Source organism: Mus pahari, chromosome 17, assembly GCF_900095145.1.
Source record: "Mus pahari chromosome 17, PAHARI_EIJ_v1.1, whole genome shotgun sequence".
NCBI lineage: Eukaryota > Metazoa > Chordata > Mammalia > Rodentia > Muridae > Mus > Mus pahari.
Genome location: NC_034606.1, coordinates 34417778 through 34442594, shown reverse-complemented (window position 1 = coordinate 34442594; position 24817 = coordinate 34417778). Strand labels below are relative to the sequence as shown.

Genomic DNA, 24817 nt, shown 5'->3' with positions numbered 1-24817 from the left:
ACCCTCTTTTACAAGCAGCCTGCAAGCTGTAGGACACTGCTGTGTGTTCTCTAGCTCATGCTTTTCATACCACATAGTCAGAAGACGGAAAGGTGGACAGTTGATAAATATAAAAGTCAGAACTTTAGGAGTAGACAGCTGTGTTTTGGGGATGCATAATAAAAGGATAAGAAAAAGTTAAAACGATTCAAAGTTGTTCTGTGTTTACACATTCTCCCAAACCCAAGATGCGTCCCAAACCAACATATTCGGGAAGAAAGCAACACCCTGACGACTCATGGGATTGCACTGGAAATTTCAGGATCAGGAAGCACGCTGTGTGAGCTTCCAGCATGAAACGCACGCTCCCAGGGTGTACAGGATGAAAATCACAACACACTAGCAACCAATGGAAGAAGGAACAGAGTGGCACTACACAGAGACCATGACCTTTGTGTTCCATTTCAGATCACAGGCAGTACCACAGTCCAGGCTCTGCTCCATGGACCTCTCCTACAGAGGCCTTTATCGCAGCCCGGGATAGGACAGGTCTCTCTTGCCTAGCCCATTGACTGGCCCATAAGAGAGATGGATAAGTCATTCTCGCATATGCAATCTGTGTAGGTTCTTGATGTCTTGTGGGAAGCAAGAGTTGTACAAGGCTCTTAAGTATGCAAGCTTTATAGAGCTGTGTAGAAATAACTAGATTTTTGGTCTTCATCTATATTAAAATAGAAGAGATTTTGATGGGGAGTCTTTATTAGCTACAATACAAAGCATTTTTTGTTTCTCACACAACAAAATAGAATTTTCTTTAAGAAGAAATAAAAACCTTCTAAATTAAAATAAAAAAGCACAGTTTCATAAAAGCATTCCAAAAACACAAATCTGGGACAAAACAACAATAATCGATTGATGACTGTCAAGTTGGCGAGCCAGTGGTTCATTTGCCGAGCAGGCACGATGGTGAGGTGAGGTGTGTCCTTAAGAAGCCTCCCCAGAAGCAGGTCCTGGAAAAGAGAAAGATGAAGATTGTTTGTACACATCGACAAAGCAACAATGATAACATCTGGGCCAAATGGTGGGTTTCTGGCCAGAGCACCCAGGCGGGGATTTGGCACACACAGGACACACATGAGAGGCAGTGCAGGAGAGAGAGACTGGCTGAAGAAACCATTGGTGGTGCACTGTGTTCAGGGCTGAATTCAGAAAGGCCATGCTTGTGTCACCCCCAACTGTGGGAAATAGATGGTAAACTTCTTGTGGGTCCGTCCCAGGCACTTGCCTTTCATTCTTATCTAATAAGAGACTGCATGTTTGGGTGTTTAAATAACCCCTTTAGTAACCAACACCACACCCAGGTGACACTCAGAAGGAATATAGCAGCCCCTGTGTATGGGGTCCCTATGTCATGCTCCAACTGCACATGCCTGTGCTAGGGGACAAAGTGACAGGCTCATAGCTTGCAGAGACCTAGCACCTTCTGGTCTTTCTAGAGCATCTTGCACCACATGTTTCCTGGCAACTAGGCATGTTCCTGCGACAGCTAATAAGTCTCCAACCACACAAGAAGACCATGCAGCCAGTGCCTTCAGCACCTCACACCTATGTCAGCCTGTCAGCTCCTGTGTGTCTCTCATCCCTACCGACATGCATGACTGACTTTCACAACCCCATTTCAGCTTCAACCCTGCCTGCTTCCATAGACCCACAGACCCAGTACCTCACCCTCACCCAACACCACCTCTTCAGTCACTGTCTCTGAGTCTTTTATTCCCCAAACATACTGGGACTACCTGCATATGATGCACTGAAGAACCTGACGCAAACTGTGTATCGAAGGATTAACACACAGAAATAAAATACTTTTTATATGGCAGCTCTCCCAACCTTTAATCAAAGATAATTTCTCGAGTGGCTTTTTAGATGCTTCAAGTTTATAAAATGTAAAATCTACCTCTAGTCTGCTTGGGAGCTTACTGGCGGGTGAAAGACAACCCACACAGTGAAGCAGGAGTTCAAAACCGGCCCTGGATTGAGTCTTGTCAGTCGGTAATCTCTAACAGAAAGAGCGGACTCTTTTGGCTGAAGATGAGAGAAAGAGACCTTTGGCAAGCCAGCAGGATCCAGAGAAGCAGAAAAGAGGGGAAGATAGGCAGAGACACTGTGAAGCCTGCCTTCTCCAAAAGGTCCAGGGCTCCAGGAGGGAGGCCCTTGACTAATGCTTGGTACAAAGTCTGCAGTTCAACAGGCTGGCTCTTAAAAGGTATCTATCTGTTAAAAGTAAGCAGGCTCCCGGAAGGAGAGAATACAGGTCTGATGATGGGTGAGGATCTCACCCCTCCTTTCAGGCACACAGAAGGGCACCCAGTGCTATTTAAACTGAACTCAAGACCCTTATCTCTCCTTGCTCATTCACATGCCTCCAGCCCACCATGTGCCAAATGCCATATATCCCACAGAAGCAGTAGTACCTGAGTTCTCTCTCTCCTCTCTCTCTCTCTCTCTCTCTCTCTCTCTCTCTCTCTCAACACACACATACACACAGACACAGACACCACTTTACAACCTGTTTACAAAGTTGTAAAGAAGACCAAAGAAATCCTGGTACTTTTTTTTTTTTTTCTGTCTGATACAAAGCCACCACATTCCTTCAATCTACCATGCACAAGATCCGTACCACAGATGTTTATTATTTTGATGGTGGAAAGAAGGTCAAATACCTAGTCACAGAGCATTTGTGTCAGAGTTCACAACGCTCCAAGGGTCTTTTGAGTGGGGACTGGGTACAGAGATTTTAGCCAGGGAAGGTTTCCTGTGTGTGTGTGGTACTTCAAGTCTTACTGAAATACTGATAAGCAAGTGCTAGATTATGAGCTGGACCAATGGGGCAAGGGAGCGTGATATCTGGGAGAGAATGGCACAGACAGGAAGGGGCCACCAGGGGTGAGGCATCTGCGGAACAACAGCGAGGCTTTGGCGGCACACAATGGGCAGGTGAGGAGGAACCCCTCTGCAGGCAGAGGCAGAAACAGCAGCAAGACCACGCAGGGCTCCACACATAGCTGAACAGTTAACTGGAAGAACTGAAAATGAATTCAGCTTGGGAAGGGGTCCCTGAAGGAGGCTGGAGTTGGAGGTGGGGTGAGCTCCTTGAACTAGGAGTCCTCCTAAGGAATTGAAAGTCATCTGCAAGTGACTGCAATTTCCCATGAGATAAAGAGGGTGGGATGGGATGGGAACTGACTTACAGCTTTTCCAGACAGGGAACAGAGTCAGGATGACATGGACCACTTTAAAGCTCTCTCCTTCCTGTCCCTATTGAACACTGCATAGAGGACATAAGCTTTATTTTATTCAACGCAGATTTTTGAAAACAGTGACTTAGAGGCAGTTGGATTTCTGACTGTATTTCAAAGCCATCAGTTTTATATAGGACCTTTCTCTGTAATACACCACGATGAGTATCTCTATGTCATTTTGAGCTAAATGGAGAGAACTAGGATTATCCCCACTGTAATTATTTCCATGACGTCTCTTCCCCCACAGGGACCTCTCAGCTAGCCTCCCTGTGCCTTGGGCATGGTTCCGTTCTCTCTATGCTGACTGACTAAACCCGCCGGAGGCTGTGTGCTGAGCCAGGGACAGGAGGGTAGAGATAGCAGGGCACCTGAGTTCTCCACTCTTCATTTGCTGGGCTCTAGGAGGTTTGTCCTGAGTTCTGGTTGGAATTTAGTGCATGGAGGCATGGTCTCTGCCTGTAGAGCAGGCAAGCTGGAGGGAGCTCCTGCACAATTACCTCGTCCCTCACCTACCAGCCCAGCTCATCTCTCCCTTTCATCATCTAATATGGTTGCCATTTCCTCCAGGATCACACTGCCTCATGTAAACCCACAGCAACAGGAGAGAATGAAAGACCTTTGACCTTGTTTTGGGCATGCTTGAACCTGCAGAGCTCTGCCAAGACAGATACCTGGGTCATGTTCATTTCATGGGTGGGGACCCTTCAGTCAAGAGGAGGTTTCACTCAAGGTTACCATGGGTGCTCCTATAATGTGTCCTGTTCTGTGAGGGCATCCTCCTTCATCTGGCCCTAGGCCCCTGTTGCCAACTTCCTCTTTCTCTAAGCACCTTGTCCGGGTATGTCATCCCTCTTCTGGCATCTATAAAGCATCTTACATGGTATGCGTCCCAGGTCACGCTGGTTGGCACTCTGCATCCTAATTTTCACAGCAGACTTGTGATACTTTCAAGGGTAGGAACCGTCTTTGTTTCCATATCCTTTCTACCCATTGCCAAACAGATACTCAGAAGATAGTAACCCCACATGGATACTTGTGGATCTTAAAACACATGATGTTCAGGACACAATGTTGTCATTGAAAAGTCAGTGCATCTCCTTATGCAGAAACGTGGGCAGGGATGCGGAAGGGAGGAGCAGTGACAGTCACAATGTTTGGCTGATGCCTGGTGGGATAGAAGGTAGCAGACAGCTCCCCATTGTAAGAAGCCGTCACTCTGATGAGACCAGTGTAACAAGGAGACCAGAAAAGGCAATGTTTGAAAACTCCAAGGATCCAGATCCCAGCAGCTGTATCCAAACCCTGCTTCTATCAGCTATGAGGATGTAGAGCTAACATAATGACCTCACCGTCTGAAGCGTGGTTGCTTCCTCTATAAAATGCAGACGGCAACACTTACAGTAATTAGAATTCAATGAAACAGTTTACAGGAAGTGATAAGCACATGCTTGGCCACTGATACAGCTTGCAACTACTATGCAGTGACATCGATACTGAAATCAAGTAACAGTCACAAAATCAGCTCTTCAGAGAGGGCAGAGGACTGCAGTATAAATACCAACAGAGGGGACCCGGGCTGAGTTTAGAGAGGATGATGGAAGAGTTAACAGTAGAGAGGACACTGAACTGAGTCCTGAAGGTTGGGGCCAATTCCCATGTGCAAAAGGGCAGGGAATACTGATGACTCACAAGAATGATCAGATTTCAAATGACTTAAAATGAAGGTCCCTGTATCTTTTAAGTCACTACATCCCCACTATGTAATTTGTATCTAGTATAGAACTCACCCTCTGGAATGTCATCACATGAGAAGACTGAGGGACTCCCAGGAAGACACTGTCCAGGAGCAGAGCATGTGAGCACAGCACAGTATGGGACCACTACAGACACTTCTTAGAGTAGCAGGAGGAAGTCAGGTTTGCGGGAGGGAGTGGTGGCAGGGCAAGAGACTATCCAGCAGTTAGGATGCTTGACTACCAGCCAGCCTGCCCCAGGATTGCCCAGGAGAGAAGTAAAGTGCACTAGGGAGCATATCACTTCAGGGTGGCTCTGGTGAATCAACAGCTTAATCCACAGAGATGCAGACTGCGGAACAGACTATGGGAAAGTGATGGGAAGCTTGACGGTGAGGCTGGTTGGGGGTAAGTAAGTGCGTCCCTGGGGGCTTGTCCATCGAGGGACTGTGTCTGCCTCCTTCCTACTCCTACTTGGCTCTGAATCTTGCTGGCTGTGGCACATACTGCTCTGCCAGGAATCCCCCTTAAGTCACAAGTCACAGAGAAGCAAGTGTTACTAACAGCAGCCAGTAGGTACACTCAAACCAGACAGGAACAGCTCCTCCTTCCTGGAGTAATCCCCATTCACAGACTGATAGAGCTATGGACTCTGGGAAAATGAAATCGAGACAACATTCTACAATTCCTGGCTGCTAGAAAACCACCCTCTGCCTGCTCACAAGCCCTGACTGAAGAAGCGTCCCTGAGGACTGACACACTCTAGACTCAGGACAGGGTCTGAGCCAGAGAGAGCAAGTGAGTGCGTGTACTTCACAGAGCCCTACAGGGAAGGGATTGGTATTCCCAGAGCTTATCCAATGGACCACTGCCAACATGCGGCCTGTAGCCCCGTGTCACAGTTTTGATGCACAGAATTTTATGATAATAAACTATTTGTTGTGTAAACCACGAAAAAGAAGAGGCCACATTAATTACTTGCTATGCCAATTGCTAAACAAGAGTACTTCAGAAAGAAAGGAACCCCAAAGCTGACACTATGACATGCTACATTCCTCCCCTATAAAAACAAAACAAAACAAAACAAAACAAAAACCCAAGCAAACAACAAACTCAATAAACATCACCATTTTGTTCTATTAGGAGAGATTCATTTTCTTTCTATGAGCAATTTGAGTGTTTCGGTTAATTCTGTCTATTAAGAAAAGTTCATATGCTTCTCCTCTATATTAAATACATGAATTCAATCTTGACCACTGAGCTCTATGTGACTGTATCACTGTCTGTTAAACGATGCCTACAGTAGTATCACATATTACTGAAAGTTATAGTACTGGAGGGTGCATCATTTCCTAGGTACTGACAGGTTTAGTTTTTTGGGTTTTTGTTTTGTTTTGTTTTGTTTTGTTTGTTTGTTGTTTTTTCTGAGACAGCGTTTCTCTGTGTAGCCCTGGCTGTCCTGGAACTCACTTTGTAGACCAGGCTGGCCTCGAACTCGGAAATCCGCCTGCCTCTGCCTTCCAAGTGCTGGGATTAAAGGCATGTGCCACCACGCCTGGCTCCTAGGTACTGACAGGAAGGGGCACCTGCCCAGATGTGTACAGCTAAGTGCCAGAACTCAAACATAAACACTTAAGATCATCCGGCCAGGCATGGTGGCATACTCATGCAATGAGCTCCAGGCCAGCCAGGGCCACAGAAGGGTAATGAACCTCAAAATAAAATAAAAAAAAAATAAAAACAAAAACAAACAAACAAAAAACAAACCAAAGAACCAAACCCCACAATAACACCCTCAAATATCACACCATAAAAGAGAAGGATCAGAAAGATCGTGTGGCCCAGGACTTGAGTGGTGGTGCTTGTCTGCAAAATGAGAACAAATTAATGATACAATCCCTCTTTTACAGACACCTGCTTTACAGATCTCCAGAGTTAAAAAAAAAAAAAAAAAAAAAAAAAAAGAAAGAAAGAAAAAAGAAAGGAAGGAAGGAAGGAAACCTGGTTTGGTTTTATTTTATAAAAGCCCTAATTTTCAAGATTCGGAAGTACAAAACACTGTTCTCCAAGGCCAGGCTTTGAAAATTTGCTTGTATATTTCTGTAACTTTTTGCTTTCACACATATGTGTAAAAATGAAAGGTTCTTATTTAACATTCAGTTTGGCAGACTGCATTTACTTACGGACTCAGAAAACCTTTGCAGACTGTCAACTAAAGTGTTCCATTCTCATTGAAAATCGTGCCAGGAATCTAGGTGCTGATAGCCTGTGCCCCCAGTTTCTAGCCTCTGGCCCATTCATGCTGTGAATGTCCCCTGGCTGCCCCAGGAGGTTCGTTTTGACCTGAGGGTGCTGTCACAAGGGAAGTGGTGGTGGCGGCACTGTGTTTCACCTGCAACCTGAAACTGTGTTTCACCCATCTCCTGAGCAACTCAGAATCATGGACAAAAGGTGCTTACCTTTGTTTGCTCTACGTCACTTGGAGCTCCTCTGACAGTCCAAGGTGGTCGACATTTCCTAACAAAAGAAGAAATCTGTTTACTCAAAATAAATATAAGGAACCCCCCCGAAACTAAAGATAAACATTTTACATAATCTACCATTAAAACTTAAGCCAAATGATTAACAAATAACTTTATTAAACCCTTGTCACTTTTAAGAATGCCCTCAATTATTAACCAAAAGATGTATTACACACAACTAGTTATGAGGTTTTACAGTTGTTTAACAGGGAAGAATTGGCCCCAATTAAACTGGCTAGACTAAGGCTTTTTAGATGACTAAAACAAATTAAACTTTTTAAAATGAGAATTTAGGTGATCTTAAAACCTTTCTAGAATGGATAATGAAACCGGCTAAGTTGTAATCTCCCTGGCTTTATTAGTTATATATTAAGATAAATTAAGTGAGATTAAAATCTTATTTCGTTTATTTACCTTTGAAAATGAAGACCGTTTAAGGCTTACACATCCTCAGCCTTGGCGAGTGCGACCTCAATTAGGCAAGTCAGAATGTCTTTAAAAGCTCTCTGTTTATGCTTCCAGCATGGAGCGAGGTGTTCATTAAGGTACCAAAAGTCTCATAAAAAATCCAAAGTTGCACTAGTGAAAAAACGCTCGACAAGATGACATCTGATCACATCCTTTTCAGAAAAGCCAGTAGTTATTTTAGAACCAGTTTTTAAAGTCAGGTTTGGTTTGCATGGGGTTAACGTGCCACCTGAGTAGCTTGATACCATGTGGACTCTTTAGACCGCATCTGAACCTATGGCGAGTATACCATGGCACGTTTAATTTTATACCGCTTTTAAAGGAAGCTGTACAATATTTAGTGTGACCCTTTTATGACAAGCGCTGTTAGAGGAACCCTTTCCCTGTTTACAGCTATTTATGAAGGACTTTTTAAATAGAAAAAAAAAACAAAAAAACATGAAATCGTTAGCTCACACACACAAAATTTCTTTCAAAAGTTTATTTAGTATCAAGCAAGAGGAGACTTTGCCTAACACTACAGAACATTTCAGGACTCAGTTACAAAAGAATACCACATTGTCTGCACTTGTAATCGGCTCCCTTTTTACGCAAGTTGGCAAGAAAGAAAGAAAGAAAAAAAACTAGCATATGGCTGAAAGATAAAATAACTAAATTCTATGGAAACCTTTAAAATGAAAGGTGAGACTTATGTTAAAGAATGGATTAACATATTTAGTAAACCTATCTTTTTGTTTAACACTAGTTAATCAAAGTTATTTTTTTCCTTTTCATAACCTAGTTTTCATATACAGACTGCAAATAACAAAATTTTACATGTCCTTCTTCTCCCTGCCAAGTGGATGCTTCAACAAAGTGGCTTTAAGTTCCATCCATTCAGATTTTAAGCATTTTGATTTATTTAAAAAGGGATTGGTCATAGAAAAAAATTACTTTGAACAGTATACAGGGCGGTGGAGATTGGCTATTTCACAACATCAGACAGTACAATCAGTATCTGCCATATGGCTGGTCTCTGTAGACGCCCTTCGCCGTCCTCGCCGAAGGAGCCTTATGTCTTGAGTTAGTCCATTCCTCTTGCCCTAAAATCAGGAAGATGAATCATAATTAGGCCACTGTCATGAGGTCCCAGGAGCTTCATCTGTCAGAACCAGTGGTGACTGTCATACAGGAGATGCATGTCTCTGATGGATTAATAAAAGAAACACAAAGGGGATTTTCTTAAAAATATTGTGAACACAACACAAAATGATCATGTCATCAGCAAGAAGATGGCCTTGAGAAGAGAGTGACCTTTGTGTTCAGAACAGCAACTAACTCCAAGAAAAATTCCCTCCTGGAGCAAATCCAACAAACACCCTATAAAGATCCTCTGAAGAGAATGAAAAAGGACCATTCTAATTTCTTCCAACAACAAAGACAAAATAATAATATTAATAATTTGTGGAAAAAAAAAAAAAGGAAAAACCAGAAACCAAAGTGGAAAGGGCAGACAGAGAAAAGTCGGCAGTCTGTTTCCAGGTTCTCCCCACGGGGACTGCAGGAGGCACACTGGTGTGGACTCCCTCAGTGACAAGCACATCATGAAAAGCACGCATGCTGGACAGCTGTCAGTACTCAAAGACACTCTACCACTGTTACCTCCTGAAAATTCAACAGTGTCCAGTGTCAGAACTTTCACGGAGGTATCTCCAGTTCTCAGACAGCAAACAGTTAAGTCCCTGCTGTAACACAGAGCAATCGAAAAGCCACGTGTCCCCAGAGACCAATTTAAAAAGCTGTGAGAGAAAAATGCTTAAAATGACCTCTTCTGATACAAACATGCAATCAACGTCACTCCCTCTGGCCAACTCGCATGAACTTAAGTAGATAGCACTCACCAAGCCAATGCATCTCTCTTAAGTGTTATGAATTAAAAAAAAAAAAAAAAAGCATGCCACAAAGGAAAATAAAAAACAGCCAATATATGGCTATCCCAACCCCTGGCAGGGGATAGAAAATGCACTTCAAAGTGCACCAGAAAATGGGTTTTCATTTAAGGTCAGGGAAATGTCAGAGTCAAGTTCCCAGGATCCTGCCTCAAGTGCACAGTACACTAGGCATTCTTGGCGCTCTGCCACCAACGGAGGCTTCCTGTCCCCCGATCCCTCTGCCCTGCAGCAAAGGCACTTCTTACTATCACTTTGTCACTACCATCAATTCTGTTAATTAAACCTGTCGCCCTTTTGCATGTTGAGACTGTGGTCATGGACTGCCTAGCACCTCTATAGGCTCCCTCCGAACAAAGAGGAGTTACCTCCTAATGAGCCTGAGAGACCCTCGTGTCTCCTCCCAGGCTCAGCTTTTATAACCTTTATGAACTGATTTCTGAGGTCTTGAGGTTGGGGATGAATTAAAATATAAAGATGGGAGTGGGAGAAGGGTTGGAGCTATAATCTCAAAGGGCTCAGCTCCTTTACTAGCAAGAAGCAAAGATACTTGAAAAAGGACCCATGTCAGCCAGTGTCTGCAGCCTGACAGCCTACTGTGTTAAAACAGTGAGAAGGTCAGCACTGGCCACCAACCCAAACAAAACACCTAAGCATGCTGTTTCTCAAGAGTTCGCTTAACTATTAAATGAACCTCTGGAAATGGCAAGGTGTACATAAAGCCAATTGGAGAAGGAGGAGGCTCCACACACAAAATGAATTCATCATTTAAACACGTTTGGCTCCGTCTTCTAATCAGGACTTTTAAGGTCCGTCCATGGCCACTTGCCCTCTCTCTGTTGTATTATTACGGCCACTCACCATAGGAGTCATAAGCGTCCTCGCCGAGTCCATGCCCATAATCATAGTAATCAGCTCCGCTGCACGAACAAAAGAAAACACTGTTAGCACAAGACGTTTCTGCTGTGGGGTTAAATCATAGCCAACGAAGTACTCAAAACTACATAAACTAAAAATAGAGTGGGCTAAAGTGGAATTAATTCCTGAGATGACAGAACGCGGAGAGAAGACAGACTTTTTGACTGTCAAAAGCTCTACTCTTAACTCCTGAGTCTGTCATTCAGAGCACATCTATCTGGCCAATCGTCCCACAGTGCATGAAAGGCAAGAGGAGTCCTCAGAGAGACTGGCTGAGAACTATATGCCAACAACAAAGGCTGGGTTCCCAACAGGTGCTGTGGGGGATGGGGCAGGAGGCAGCCAGCACCACTCTTTCCAAAACACTGAGATAGTTTCTTGGACCCCTGTGTCCTTTCCACAGGACCAGGTACTATGACAGTTGAGAGCCCATTATTCATCTATTAAACCGGAGGCCTGGGAGCTTCTGCTTTTCCCCACAAGCATTACTATATTACCATCAGAGTGGCAAAAACCTCAGGCAGGGTGCCTGGACAATGTGCGGTAGGGGAACAGATGAATCATCACAGGGGAGTTACAAGGCCTTTTCAACGGACAGGCAGGCCTAGGTTCTCATCTACCATGTCCTTGAGACAGCAAGGACAGCCTGCAATCGCCAAGACTGTGCAGATCCCACAAAAAGAGCAGTACCACATTTGAACTGTAGATGGTTCTGGTTATTTTTACGGACAGAAGCTGGGATACGGAACCATGGACGTTTTGTGTATCTGAGGAAGAGGTTAGGTTCCATTTATCTATCCCCTGAGGCTTCCTTCTTTCCCACCAATTTTGTAAGAAACTAGCACCTTCAATTATTTCAAGTTCTAACGACCAAGCACAGTGGAGCCCAGCTTGCACTGCACACCTTTAGCAGCGTGGTGTCTTTTGATGGCTGTTGAGATACACATGCTCTGGGACAAAGGTAGAGTGTTTTCAATCCAAGTTACAGGTAAGGATGCCAGGGAACCAGCCTACCACCTCACTGGTAACAGCACAGCTCAGTCTATCTAATGCCTAGACCTTAGCTGCAGGCTATACCCACACCTTACCCCTCACCCTGTGCTTCCTTTCTTGTGTAAAATATACCTAACAATTTACAGGCACCAGGAAGTCGCCCGGCTCACCTCAGACCTCAGTGAGGTGCTGTTCCACTGAGATTCAGCTTCCTGTTACCACTCCTTCTGCTTAGAGGTGCTCTCTCACCCTCTAACCTACTTTCTACTCAAACTTGAGCCTAAATGTCACAGTTCTCCCATTCATAATCAAGCTGGCTCCCATCCTAGGCTACTGTCATCATTTCTCATCCTGGCCTATACCAGAGGCTTGACAGCGGGCATGGAGGGACATGTGTATGAAGAAAGATATATATAGAGACAGACAGACAGACAGACACATAGAAAGAGATATATACACACATACAGAGACACACAGACACACAACCTGACCAGCTGACTTATTGGCAGCTTCTCTTGGGCACGATCCCACCCAATCTAAAACTGCTTTTCCTGTCATGTGACAATAGGCCTCCCAGAGAAGCTGAGGGGTGCCATGCTTGCTTGTAGTAGCCCCTACAGTCAAGGCTCTGTGGCCATGCACAGGACAAAGGCAGCTTGTTTCTTTTCCACAGCTGCTCACTGTTCCAAATGCCTTTGCTCCCCTAGAGTTCACATGACCCCTCCCCACAATCAGCCCAGATGTAAGGGTCCCCAGGGACCATGCCACACAGTCCCAGTGACTGTGCATAGCATTATTTTTTCCTCTGGCTTCTGCAGGCCTAAGTTTCCCTGGAGCACGATAAGCATTTACAATAAGAAGAACTAGCTGTAAAACCCAACAACAAAACGCAACATCAAGCAAGAGCACAAACAAAGCTCTTCTATATAACATACTATAGCTTTAAATGACAATGTTTCTCCTCTTAATGGCACAAACTCAGACCAGCCAAAGGTTTAAAGGCAATGCTGATGTCGTCCAACATCAGTTAAGACCCCTGTGTCTGAACTCTGGCCTCTGCCTGCAGAGTCCCTGGTGAAGTTACTCCCATGTATATGGTCGAGTGACAGTTCCACTGGGTTGGCTAGATCCTGTAGTGTTCCTCAAGGAGCAGCCACAGAAGATGACTGCAAATGAGTCAGATCACCTTATTTTATTGTGAATAAATGGATAAGTAACACCACCGAGAAATTAAATTGAAATGAGTCTTGTTTTTCTTTTTGAGTCAGAGGTAATATTATAATGGTCCCTTAAACAAATCAACTTCATGGTTCTTAAAATTTTTAGTTGGTGCCCGAATAAACTCAGACTGCCCTTCACAAAACTGAAAGGGCTTCCTTTGCCCAGACAGCTCCCAATCGGTTACCTCAGAGCAGACATGACAGACAGGCACGGAGCCTAATAAACCAACAGTGGAACAACTGGCTCCTTCATTAAATGACGTCACTGGTAATGACATCCACATATGCTGGGGATTTATCTGTGAGGAGTGCACACACACATCTCAGCGTGTGGTCAGGTCATAAACACTTTCCAGTGATCAGGAAGATAATTTGGCCCAATGTTGGTTTGATGATAGGACAATCTTAGTTTTGACAAGTGAAAACTTTAAATTGACATTTGCTGTCACTTCACCCGGTTTCTGATTATTTATTGCACGACTGTCATCAGGCTCTGAAGCAGGGGCAGCTGTGCCCCACTCTCCTACCTGTCAGCTTCATCAGAATTGCTTCCATGGCATTTCATTTCCTGTACCTCAAATGCCTATTAACCAAAGATGTGTCCTATTGCCCATGGCTAAACTAAAAGCCATGGCACCGCAGAGGGGACACAAATACTACAAAAAGTCCATCTTATAATATTAATAAAAACAAACAGAAAAAACAAGATAAACAAACAAACAAACAAACAAACACTATACTGTCCATATTACATCAGAAAAGATGCAGGTTAGCACCTCCCACACTGAGAAGTTAGGAGTCGGCTTCTCCTAGTCACCTCCCCAGACCTCTCCCCTCCTGCCCCCAGTGATGCGTGACCTCAGACTCCCAGCATAGGTCCTGCCTGGAGAAGGCGCCAGTAAGGCAATGATGGGGTAGCTCACAACAGCTCCATCCACTATACCTACTTCCTTTCCTCAGTTCACTAGGAATGATCTCACTCATGCTTAAAACTTTTAGAGCATTTCTTGCTTCCATCATCCACATCAACAAATGTGCCTGAATAAGATGGCATGACCTTCTGACCTCTTCTGAGGGAGTTGAGGGTACCAGCTGGAATATCTCACGGCTTATGTCCCCCTTCCAGAGGTAAGCAAGCGGAGCATGCAGGGAACATAGACTCCAAAAGGCCAAGCCCGCCCCCCACCCCCTCACCGATCACCCCTGAGTGAAGAAGGCATGCTAGACAGTCACTTCCCTGTCCCTAGACCTGGCGGTTAGATCTTTCCGCTCATTTTTGGAGTCACTGGGACAATCTTACTAGACTCTTCTTCTATTTGTATCATCAGCAAAGGAAGCCCTCAATGGTGACATACCCCTGCCAGCAGGCCTCAACCACCTCATCCTTCCCCCAGCTCAGTCTCTGAAACTCTTCACAAGGGGAAACTGAGGGAAGTTCTTTCCTATAGTCCTCTACGAGTTCACCGCTTGAAGCACACGCTGGGAGAACAGTAAACACTCTCTGTAGTAGTGCCATGTCCGCTAACACATATACACAACTACAATACTACACTTGTGTGCAAACACTGCAGTGTATCTCCCAGCAGGTCCCCAACACTGAGGCCTACTGGTTTCATGGTCTGTACATGTAATGCTTCCCTCTGTAGGTTCTCAGAACGCGTCTTTCCCCTTAATGAATCACCCCCGTGGCATGCCCGAGAACCGTGTCATTAAAACACTAAATAATTCTGTTTCTTAAGGTCTTCTTTCTGTGGTCTCCTCCCTTTGTTTCTGGTAGGGCAAGGCAATCTTTGGAAGCCATCTCACCATCTCCCTGTTCCCTCAAACATGTGGAGGACAAGGTACTTCTTGGCTCTTTTCTACCACTGGTGTCACTTTGCCATAAACCTGAAAATCCCTCTTAGATCTGTCATGTTGGAGCACTGAGCTCAGATGGCAGTCCTCCTTGCTCATTTACACAAACCCCCTTGGTGATTTTACATAGCCTCTTTAAGTAAAATCTAAATACCCAAGCCTCTCGATTTTACACCATCTTTTACAGTGTTTCTTCTAAGATTTATATTTATGTGTGGACTGCCTTTTAACATCTAAACTTCTAACAGACACTGCAGAGTAAAAAAGACCTCCACATCACATCGGCCTTCTTAACTTACCCCTCAATCTGCCCACCCAAGGGCCAAGACTAACCAGAGTAAATCTATCTAGTGTGAGGAGAGCAAAACGTCTGGAGACTCCCGCGGGACTCCATACCTTCAAGTATGCTTGCACCATGCCAGCCAGGGCTGCAGGAAGATGCTGCAGCCCACCTCACCACGGCAACACCGATCCTTCGCCTCACTCTAGGACACAGCACTTCAACTGATATGGACAATACTTCTTCCCCATTTCTTTTCAGTTAAGTGAGAAGGCAAGACCCGTGAGAAAGGGACGTTGTGTCTGCTCTATTCAGTGATACGGCTCAGCTTCCCGCAGAACAGCATCCAGGATAGAGAAGATACAACTCATTGAGTGTTAGCTTACTACACTGAATGGGTGAGTGAATGGATGATATCATTATAGTTGAAAAAACTATGTACCCAGACAATCTGGGAAGACACAATGTTATGAGTGGTAATGCTAAACAAGAGGCATCTATGGCCTCCTCCTGTTCTGAGGATGAGACAGAAAGGCAGAAAGCTTGTTACTTTGTAAGTGTAGAAGGCTCTTGACAAAATAAAATTAGATCCTGAGTAGAATCAGGAATTCAAAAAACACAAACGGGACATTTGTGTGTGCTAGACACTGAGCTGAGAATTCAGACAAAGAAACAGGGCGTCAAATCTGCTCCTGTGAGCAGCACAGGCCTATGAATGTCCCATACAGCTTCATCTTCTGAAGTGGGAAGGGGAAGTGAAGACTATTCAACACAGAGGAAAGGAGCTGGGGGGAGTGCAGGAGGAAAGCAGGAAGAGGTGAACGGGGTCGGACTTCAAAGTATTTCTGGGATGGATTCTCGAAATAAAGTTCCTAATTTACCTACTATACAGAAGGCATCTAATATATATAATATATATAGTTATATATTAGGTGCCTAATATATAACTATATACTTAATCTATAATCATATTATATACACCATGTATCAGACACTGCTTCACAAACCTCTGAAGTAGATTATATTAATTTTTTTTTTTAATTCTTCAAAAGTGACTCTGTCTGAGGTTAACCTTACTGTGCAAGAATGACCATGAGAAGACAGGCTGGAAGGTCAGTTGGGTCAGCCCGATGCTCACAGCAGGCTGCATCCCTCACTCCTGCAAAGCTGTGGAGTCTGGCAAGTACCCTTTGGCCAGTCGAGTGTCACACAGCCTGCTTGTTGCTAGCTGTTTTTCACCTCCTCTCTGCATACAGAACACATGGGCAGCCTGCTTCTTTGGCAGCTGTCATGCCCTTTGCAGCGAGTAGAAAAACCACCTTTGTTTTTAGAAGTCTTTCTTTCTTCATTCTAAAAATTCTTGTTCCTGCCTTAGTTTCTTTCCCAGTGTTGTTGTGATGAAATACACTGACAAGGGCAATTTAAGGGAGAAAGGATACATATGGATTCTGGTTCAGGATGTATGGTCCATCATAGCAACATGGTCAGAGCAGTCAGGAAACAGGGATCAATGCAAGCTAATTCTCAGCTCCATTTGTGCAGCTCATATAGTCTTGAGTCCCTGGCCTACCATTACGATGGGTCTTCCCATATCAAAGAGATGTGGGACAGTATGCCCAAAGAGGCCCATTTCCCAGGTGGCCCTAGATACTGTCAGCTGACAACTATCTATTCCTTTACTGTGCTCTCCTACTCTGTGGACTGCTGGGCTCCTTCTGAAGTGGGAGGCTGAAACCATCTCTTGGCCTCCGTACCTTTTTTTTTTTTCCTTCTTTTTTTGTCCTAATGCTTTTTTTAGCTTTACCATTTCCATCCCACATCAGAGCTGGTTTGGCCATTTTGGGGCATGTCTTCTTATTCACATGGATATTAATTACAAAATCATCCATTCTATGAGAATTGTTCTCTCAAGGTATGCCATTTTTAGTATGCTGAGTCTGGTGTTTCAAAAAAGCTTTGCAAATGTTGGCAATGCATGAATTCTTGCTTCTCAGACTCTCAGCTTGCTTGTCTGTCAATAAAACACCCATATACACACATGGACATACTCACTCACTCACATACCCTTACTTAAAATACTTTCTTGTGGTAGAAAGGGGTCAGAGTGCTACATATTCAAATTGCTTATCTGTTGGGGGGATGTGTCTCATGGTTCCCCTGGAGCGTGGTGCCACCGGGTCTTGTGCAGACACTACTGCTCTGCATTGGTGGGGACCGGGAACTAAGCTAGGCGGACACCCCTTCAGAAGCAGCTCTTGGAAGCACCAGAGAAGACTCCCTCAATCCTGGCCGCCTGTGTGAGGGCTCTTCCCAGAGCTGCTCACTCTTTATAGTACCCGTCTATTGCATATGGTTTTGCCATCCCCTGCCCCCACCTCACCCCGTGGGTTTATCTGCTTCCTCACACTTTCTTTAGGAATCCTTTAAGACTTTCTGAGAGTTCATGGAGTAAGATTCAAGGAAGGGTGGGTGGTGGGTGGAATGGATGTATATTTTGATTCAGCTCTGTGGTTTTCTTTTTGTTCCGTTTAATTTACTAATCATTCAAGTTCTAATTCTGCAAGTCGGCAAAGGGGGGCACACTGTTTAATCATCAGAACAATGTGACAGATGACATGAGCCTTGCCATCACACTGCTCCCCATGACTACTTCATACATCAGAACTCCAGAAGCAGGGATCCCAGCAGTTGGACGAGCATGGGGACTGGAAGTGAGCTGTACCTTAATGAAATCTCAGTGAACTCTAACTATTCCTTGTTCCTGTTGTTCTGACAACTTTGGGAAGCAGCACTGCTGATTTCCCTTTTGAGGTCAGATGACTAAGCACTACATCTTTGGAATAGAATTTACAAGGTTGATTTTCCAATTATTTGATTTGTCTCTTTAAGGAAAATCTTTCTGAATATATTATCATCAAATAATAAGATTTAGGTAAATTCTTTTTTTTTTTTGGGGGGGGGGGTGTCGAGACAGGGTTTCTCTGTGTAGTCCTGGCTGTCCTGGAACTTACTCTGTAGACCAGGCTGGCCTTGAACTCAGAAATCCGCCTGTCTCTGCCTCCCAAGTGCTGGGATTAAAGGTGTGCGCCACCACCGCCCGGCAGGTAAATTCTTATTATGTGACATAGGCAATTGATCTAGAGCAACTTCCCTGATCAGTATTTCTATTTTACTAAGAGTCATTAATCCTCACTCTAACAATGAAGAATTTCTATAGATAAAGCAGAATAAATGAAAACTAATATTTCAAATGAAATTTTGGGAGTATTCTTATTTTTCCATTACCACAGATAAGTGAAGATCTGAAATTCCTTCAGGGTAAACAGCTAAAAAAATTCAATCTACTTTCAATAAGAGCCTTCCTTACCTAAGAGTTCTTTCATAATATTTAATGGTATTTCCTCAGGAGGACATTGAATAAAAAGCCACAAAATCAGGTTGTAGCAATTGATGGAAGTGGCTCTAAGTGAAGTCAGGCCAGCCTACCCACCCCAGCTACACTGCCTCTTGGCCTTTCCTGGATCCCTGCTCACCTGCGTTCCCACAGGGAGCCTGCACCGCAGGGAGGGCTAAGGGCACCTAGTGTATGTGGGGAAGGGGATGGCACTGGCCTTACGGCTATGTTCAAGTGAAACAGGGGAGTGCTATCCCTCTATACTGGAGGGTTCCCACTTGCATTCCCACTGCTCCCGTGACAGACAAGCTCAGTGTGAGAGGACAATCCATTTCTTGAGAAGCATGCACATGTAGAACACAATTGAGACAAACTGCCCCACCTAGGTACTGCTTGACCCAGGGATGATCCATCTTTGTCCCACAGATTACTGTTACATCTTTTAAACGGCTCAGAGCCACAGCTTTCAATGGGTGTCCTGGGAACCCCCAGGATTCAGGAAGTAAAAATGGTGTCCCGAGAATAAGAACTCGAGATGCTATTTGTCTCTTCCACCCTGCTCACATTTACACCAAACCACGTGGGTAGACTCATAGTGCTTTACCAATAACTAAGACAGTTCTAGCAAACCACACTCCACCAAGGAAAAAACTGCAAATCACTGAGTGCTCACAGGACTATGAGCATTTTAGCCGTGAAGTCCTTTCTAATTGGGAAAGGCACATTGCTTTTTATAGCCGTAATGCTTCTGCACACATAACAGACAAGAGTAGAGCATGAGCATAATACACCTGCATGGGGAACAGGATTCCTGTAGATTGCTTTCCTGAAAGCTCTCTTTATTTCCAGTCTAAAACTGAATCTACAGCATTTCTACTGTGTGCCAGCAATTTAAATAATGTTCAATTGAAAAGGCCAGGACAAATTTATAGGCTAATCAGGAAACCCCTCTGACTCTATGAGAAAGGTGCAGCAGCCCTATCAGGTCAGGAAATTTGAAGATCCAGTTTCCTCAATTACACACCTTTCAGAACTGTTAAATTTGGCTGAGAGATATCACATCGCTCAGAACATCCACTGTGGGACTGATGGGTGGTGGGGGTAAAAGAAACTGTCAAACAATTTTATTACGTTGTTCTTGAGATACAAAATAAAATGTGGTAAAAGTGATAAATAAGTAGGTAACTTGGGCATGTTAGGCCAGCAGCCTACCACTAAATTTCACTCTTATTGTTACATCATATCTTTTAAATGACTCTTTAAAAGATGTAACTTTTAAAGGGCTTACTCTTATACTCCAGAAATAAGGCACTTAGAACCATCGTGGTATTTAATGTTTTACCCATTTTACAATATAATGGAAAATGACAGGTGAGAAAAATCCTTCTCTTTTAATAATTAGTAACTGAACACACACACACACACACACACACACACACACACACACACACACACACACACACACACACAGAGAGTTAGTTTGAGAGATGATTCGATGATCAGTGGTTAGACCATGCTGTTCTTGCAAAGGACCTGAGTTTGGTTCCCATATTGGGTAGATTACAACTGCCTGGGACTCCAACCCCAGCGGATCCAATGCCTTCTTTAGGTTTCCATGGGTACCTGCACTCATGTGCACATATTCACATGTACACAAACATATAAGTTACATGCAAATAAAGTGTTTAAAAATACTAAACTGATTATATTGAAATATTTAATAGTAATTTTATTTTGTAAAGCTGAGAGGTATTAAAATATAAACATGGTGTTAATGTCAGTTTACATACCATGAATTTCTATGAAAAAAAGTCCATTTACTTAAGTTGTTGAGTTATTACTCCAGAAAAACAATATAACGTGCTTTTCTTATCTAGTCACATTCAGGATTTCTAAATACTTTAGGAACTGAACAGGGCTGGGGAGGTGGCTCAGTGTGTAGGCTTACTCGCTACACCAACACAAGACACAGGCTCAGTCACCAGAACCCACGTGAAGGGGACCACAACTCCCTGTGCTTCCAGTTCCATGGGATCTGAACCTCTTTTGGCTTCCTTAGGTACCTGCAATCACCTGAATAGATTCAAACAGACACAGGCACACAGAGACACAGGCACACAGAGACACAGGCACACAGAGACACTGGCACACAGAGACACAGGCACACAGTGACACAGGCACACAGAGACACAGGCACACAGAGACACAGGCACACAGAGACACAGGCACACAGAGACACAGGCACACAGAGACACAGGCACACAGAGACACTGGCACACAGAGACTCAGGCACAAACAGAGATACAGGCACACAGAGACACAGGCACACAGAGACACAGGCACACAGAGACACTGGCACACAGAGACTCAGGCACAAACAGAGACACAGGCACACAGAGACACAGGCACACAGAGACACAGGCACACAGAGACACAGGCACACAGAGACACAGGCACACAGAGACACTGACACACAGAGACACAGGCACACAGAGACACAGGCACACAAACTGACACACACACAGTTACACACACACACACACACACACACTTCAAAATTCTTTTAAGTTCAATTCCTAGCTTACAAACTAGAAAAATGTGGATTTGATAGATGAAGAAATGTCCTTTGAGTAATAAAGTTAGGTAACTGTGAAGCCAGAACGAGACTGAAGTTCCCTGTCAACGAAAAAGCCCACTCAATTTCTCTAAGCTCGGGGCCTTATATTCCCCACGTTAGGAACACCTGAGTTTCTAGACACTTACCCAGAATGCCCAGAGGTCTAGCCTAGGGTCCTAACTCAGACAAGGCGCAAATGGCAGGATGCCCTCCTGCAGAAGCTTTCCCACCCCAGGGTTTGGCCCATACACTCCCCAAGGTACTACATATGCTGGCGTTTGTCCCACATCACATGGATTGATCCTACCACTTTATGTGCGGACATAGGGACCCCAAAGGCTGTTTCTGCCCATGACTATTTCCATCATAGTAGCTAGAACACAGGGATACTGTTAGCCTTTCCCAATCTCGTTTAGACTTTCTATAAATTGTCCCTTACAGTTGCAAATGAGTAGGTTTACTTGGATAAAGCTGTCCTGAGCCTGACAAGTAGAAGGGGGTGGACCATGGTTAGAGCGCATGCTCCCGGAACCCACGTGAATCCTCAAAGTCCGTGCTGGTCATGCTGTTCCACTGTGCCTCAGACCAGCGCCTGCCCATCTCACAGCTACCTGTTTCACACAGCTGCGGGGGTGAAGTATGGCTGCTATATTATTAGGTGTAAAGCACTCAGGAACAAAGGCGACCACTATGGAGCCCTGCACTGCTAAGGGCTAACATGCCAGGGTTTGACTTAAAGTCTCAGTCGGGACTGGATCCTGTTCTCCCTGTTGGAAGCAGCACCATTCTCTGGGTAGGCAGCTCCGTCTTTGGAGATTCAACTTCTAGAAGTGTCTCAGACATAAAACATGCTCAATCAAGGACAGAAAGGAAGGCTGCTTAAATGAAGAAAGTGGCTTGTAATGCTTCCTAAGTTACCAGGGCAGCTGTGGCTTAGATGACAGGCTGATGATGAACGGAGAGTAATTAGAGTTCACACATGCAAAGTACTTTCACTGGCCTGCCATTATATACAAAATAAATGCCTGCTGTTGTTCCTAACCTGATTGTTATAATTAAGGTTGTAGAGCCTCATTTCAGATGTAATAATCACTTTGTCTAATAAAAATGTTTTAAATGCCAATCAAAGATACCAGTTGCCTCCTACAACCCCTTTCTACTGGGAAACACTATAAGTGTCACCTGCGCTATAAGTGATATGAACATGCTGGCTAGTGCTTTGTCAAATCAGAGAGAAGAAATTGATCTAGGAGGGTCATGTGGCCTACCCACGGGCATTCAGGCTACACCATCTTAAATCAGTGAATAGAAATGATTATTTTCAAAGACTCGCAGATATTAAGCCTGGATTACTTGTTACAGCAACACACTCCAATGCTAGAAGGTTTCACTTCTCCATTTAAAGTTCAACTCCCCAGAGAGCCTCCAAATCGTTTTTCCTCTCCTCTGTGCACCACAGGGACCAAAGACCCAGCTTACACACTGGAAGACACGTACCTCAGAGAACGTCAAGATGCCGGCGTCCACGGCTCCTAGCTTAATGGAGGAGCCGCTGTAACCACAACTGTCTGATATGATCTAGAATCACCCCAGAAACAAGCCTGCTGACACAGCTGCGAGACAGCCTGTAAACCAGGCTAGGCAGAGTGAAAAGACTGAGCGTCAGTGAAGGCAGTGACATTCCACTGGGACGGGGTCAGGAATGAATGCAAAGACAAGCTAGCATCCACACCCATCATTCTCTGCTTCCTGACTGTGGAGGTCCTGTGGTCAGCTGCCATGCCTTCCCCCCAAACCATGAGCCAAAGTAACCCACAAGTTGCTTTTGTCAGGGTATTTTATGACAGAAACAGGAACATAATTCATACATGTGGAATGTGGTGTAGTCATGGAAGATGATGCACTGGGCTAGGTCTTCTATACACATGGTCGTTTCCCAGTGACTTGGCTTTTGCATTGTATAAATCTCATTTGAAAGCAACACCTTTCAAACTACCACTTAGGACACTAAGCTGTACGAGATGTTCTTTATGGCTCTTCAGCATTCTCTTCATTCCAAGCTTGTTGAACTGATACATAGCATCTACTATGTGCCTACCTTGGGAATGCGGCAGCAAATATAACTCTGTCTTTGAAATGAAATTTGTCTAATGTCTAGACCCCCATACAGATCAAAGTGCATCACAATTCTGAGCTCCCAGGTTTTACAGCACCACACAAGTGGATATGCCCAGTGTGGTGCTGTAAAACCTGGGAGCTCAGAATTGTGTAGATCACAGAAGGGAAGGTTGCCCAAGCAATTTTAGGGGACACAGAAAGATTTCAAGGAAGAAGAAGAAAGGTCTGCATTGGCAAAGTAATAAACAAGCCAGACAAAGAGGGAAAAGTATGCTAGCTGAAGACTTACACTTTGACAGAGGAGGAGGAAACAGTTTCAGAGACACCAAGTGATCTATCCACGGCCCGTGGCAAGGCTACCACAAGTTGGGGAAAAGCCCAGCTCCTCTGACTTGCTTTTCACCAACATCTAATTTAACCATCAATCACGGCAGTCTAATCTGTGATACGTCTGGGTGCTTTAAAAAGAAGGCATGTCACTTCAGCTGACAAAGGAGATTACTGGAATTAAAAATCTCATGATCAAATCTATCAGAAAAAGCCAGAGACACTTCCAAGGTGCAGGAAGTAGCCCCCTCTGGGTCACATACCCATGAAACCAGGCACTCAACTGTTTCTTTCAGATAGGTATACAATTCTTTGCTCTGAGTATATTTTTATCTTAGCAAATGAAGTATGTTCATTTATATGTCAAGGGAGAAAACCAACAAGATAGGCTGCCTGCTAACATGCATTTGTTCTTTATTGAAAGGTTTGTTTTGATTATCCTAGAATGAATATTCTGCTTGCATGTATATATGTGTACTACATATGTGCCTGGAACTTTTGGGGGCTAAAAGAGGGCACCAAATTTCTTGGTGTTATAGATGGTTGTAAGCTGCTGTGTGGTTGCAGATGCTGAGTCTGTGCCATTTCCATGACTGACCAGTACTCTTTTTTTTTTTTTTTTTTTTAAACATTTTTTATTAGATATTTTCTTTATTTACATTTCAAATGCTATCTCGAAAGTTCCCTATACTCTCCCCCCACCCCTGCTCCCCTACCCACCCACTCCCACTTCTTGGCCCTGGCCTTCCCCTGTACTGGGGCATATAAAGTTTGCAAGACCAAGGGGCCTCTCTTCCCAATGATGGCCAATTAGGCCATCTTCTGCTACATATGCAGCTAGAGACACGAGCTCTGGGGGTACTGGTTAGTTCATATTGTTGTTCCACCTACAGGGTTGCAGCCCCCTTCAGGTCCTTGGGTACTTGCTCTAGCTCCTCCATTGGGGGTCCTGTGTTCCATCCAACAGTTGACTGTGAGCATCCACTTCTGTGTTTGCCAGGCACTGGCATAGCCTCACAAGAGATAGCTATATCAGCGTCCTTTCATCAAAATCTTGCTGGCATGTGCAATAGTATCTGGGTTTGATGGCTGATGATGGGATGGATCCCCGGGTGGGGTAGTCTCTGGATAGTCCATCATTTCATCTTAGCTCTGTAACTCCTT

The 24817-nt window shown here is 44.4% G+C and overlaps 1 protein-coding gene across 3 annotated transcripts in view; it reads right to left on the bottom strand.

Moving 5' to 3' along the window:
- Positions 1–830: 830 nt before the first annotated feature.
- The window catches only part of Khdrbs3 (KH RNA binding domain containing, signal transduction associated 3), a 164043-nt gene continuing 140056 nt past the window's right edge, over positions 831–24817 (bottom strand). For 2 of the 3 annotated variants that reach the window (XM_021216617.1, XM_029547941.1), the window contains exons 8-9: positions 10794–10852; positions 8471–9086 (exon numbers count right to left, since the gene is read on the bottom strand). In XM_021216617.1, coding sequence (XP_021072276.1) covers positions 8995–9086; positions 10794–10852 — 151 coding nt within the window. In that variant the 3' untranslated portion in view covers positions 8471–8994. Of the gene's footprint in view, positions 990–7473; positions 7532–8470; positions 9087–10793; positions 10853–24817 lie in introns of those variants that run through there. The other variant, XR_003845458.1, reaches the window with a different exon arrangement.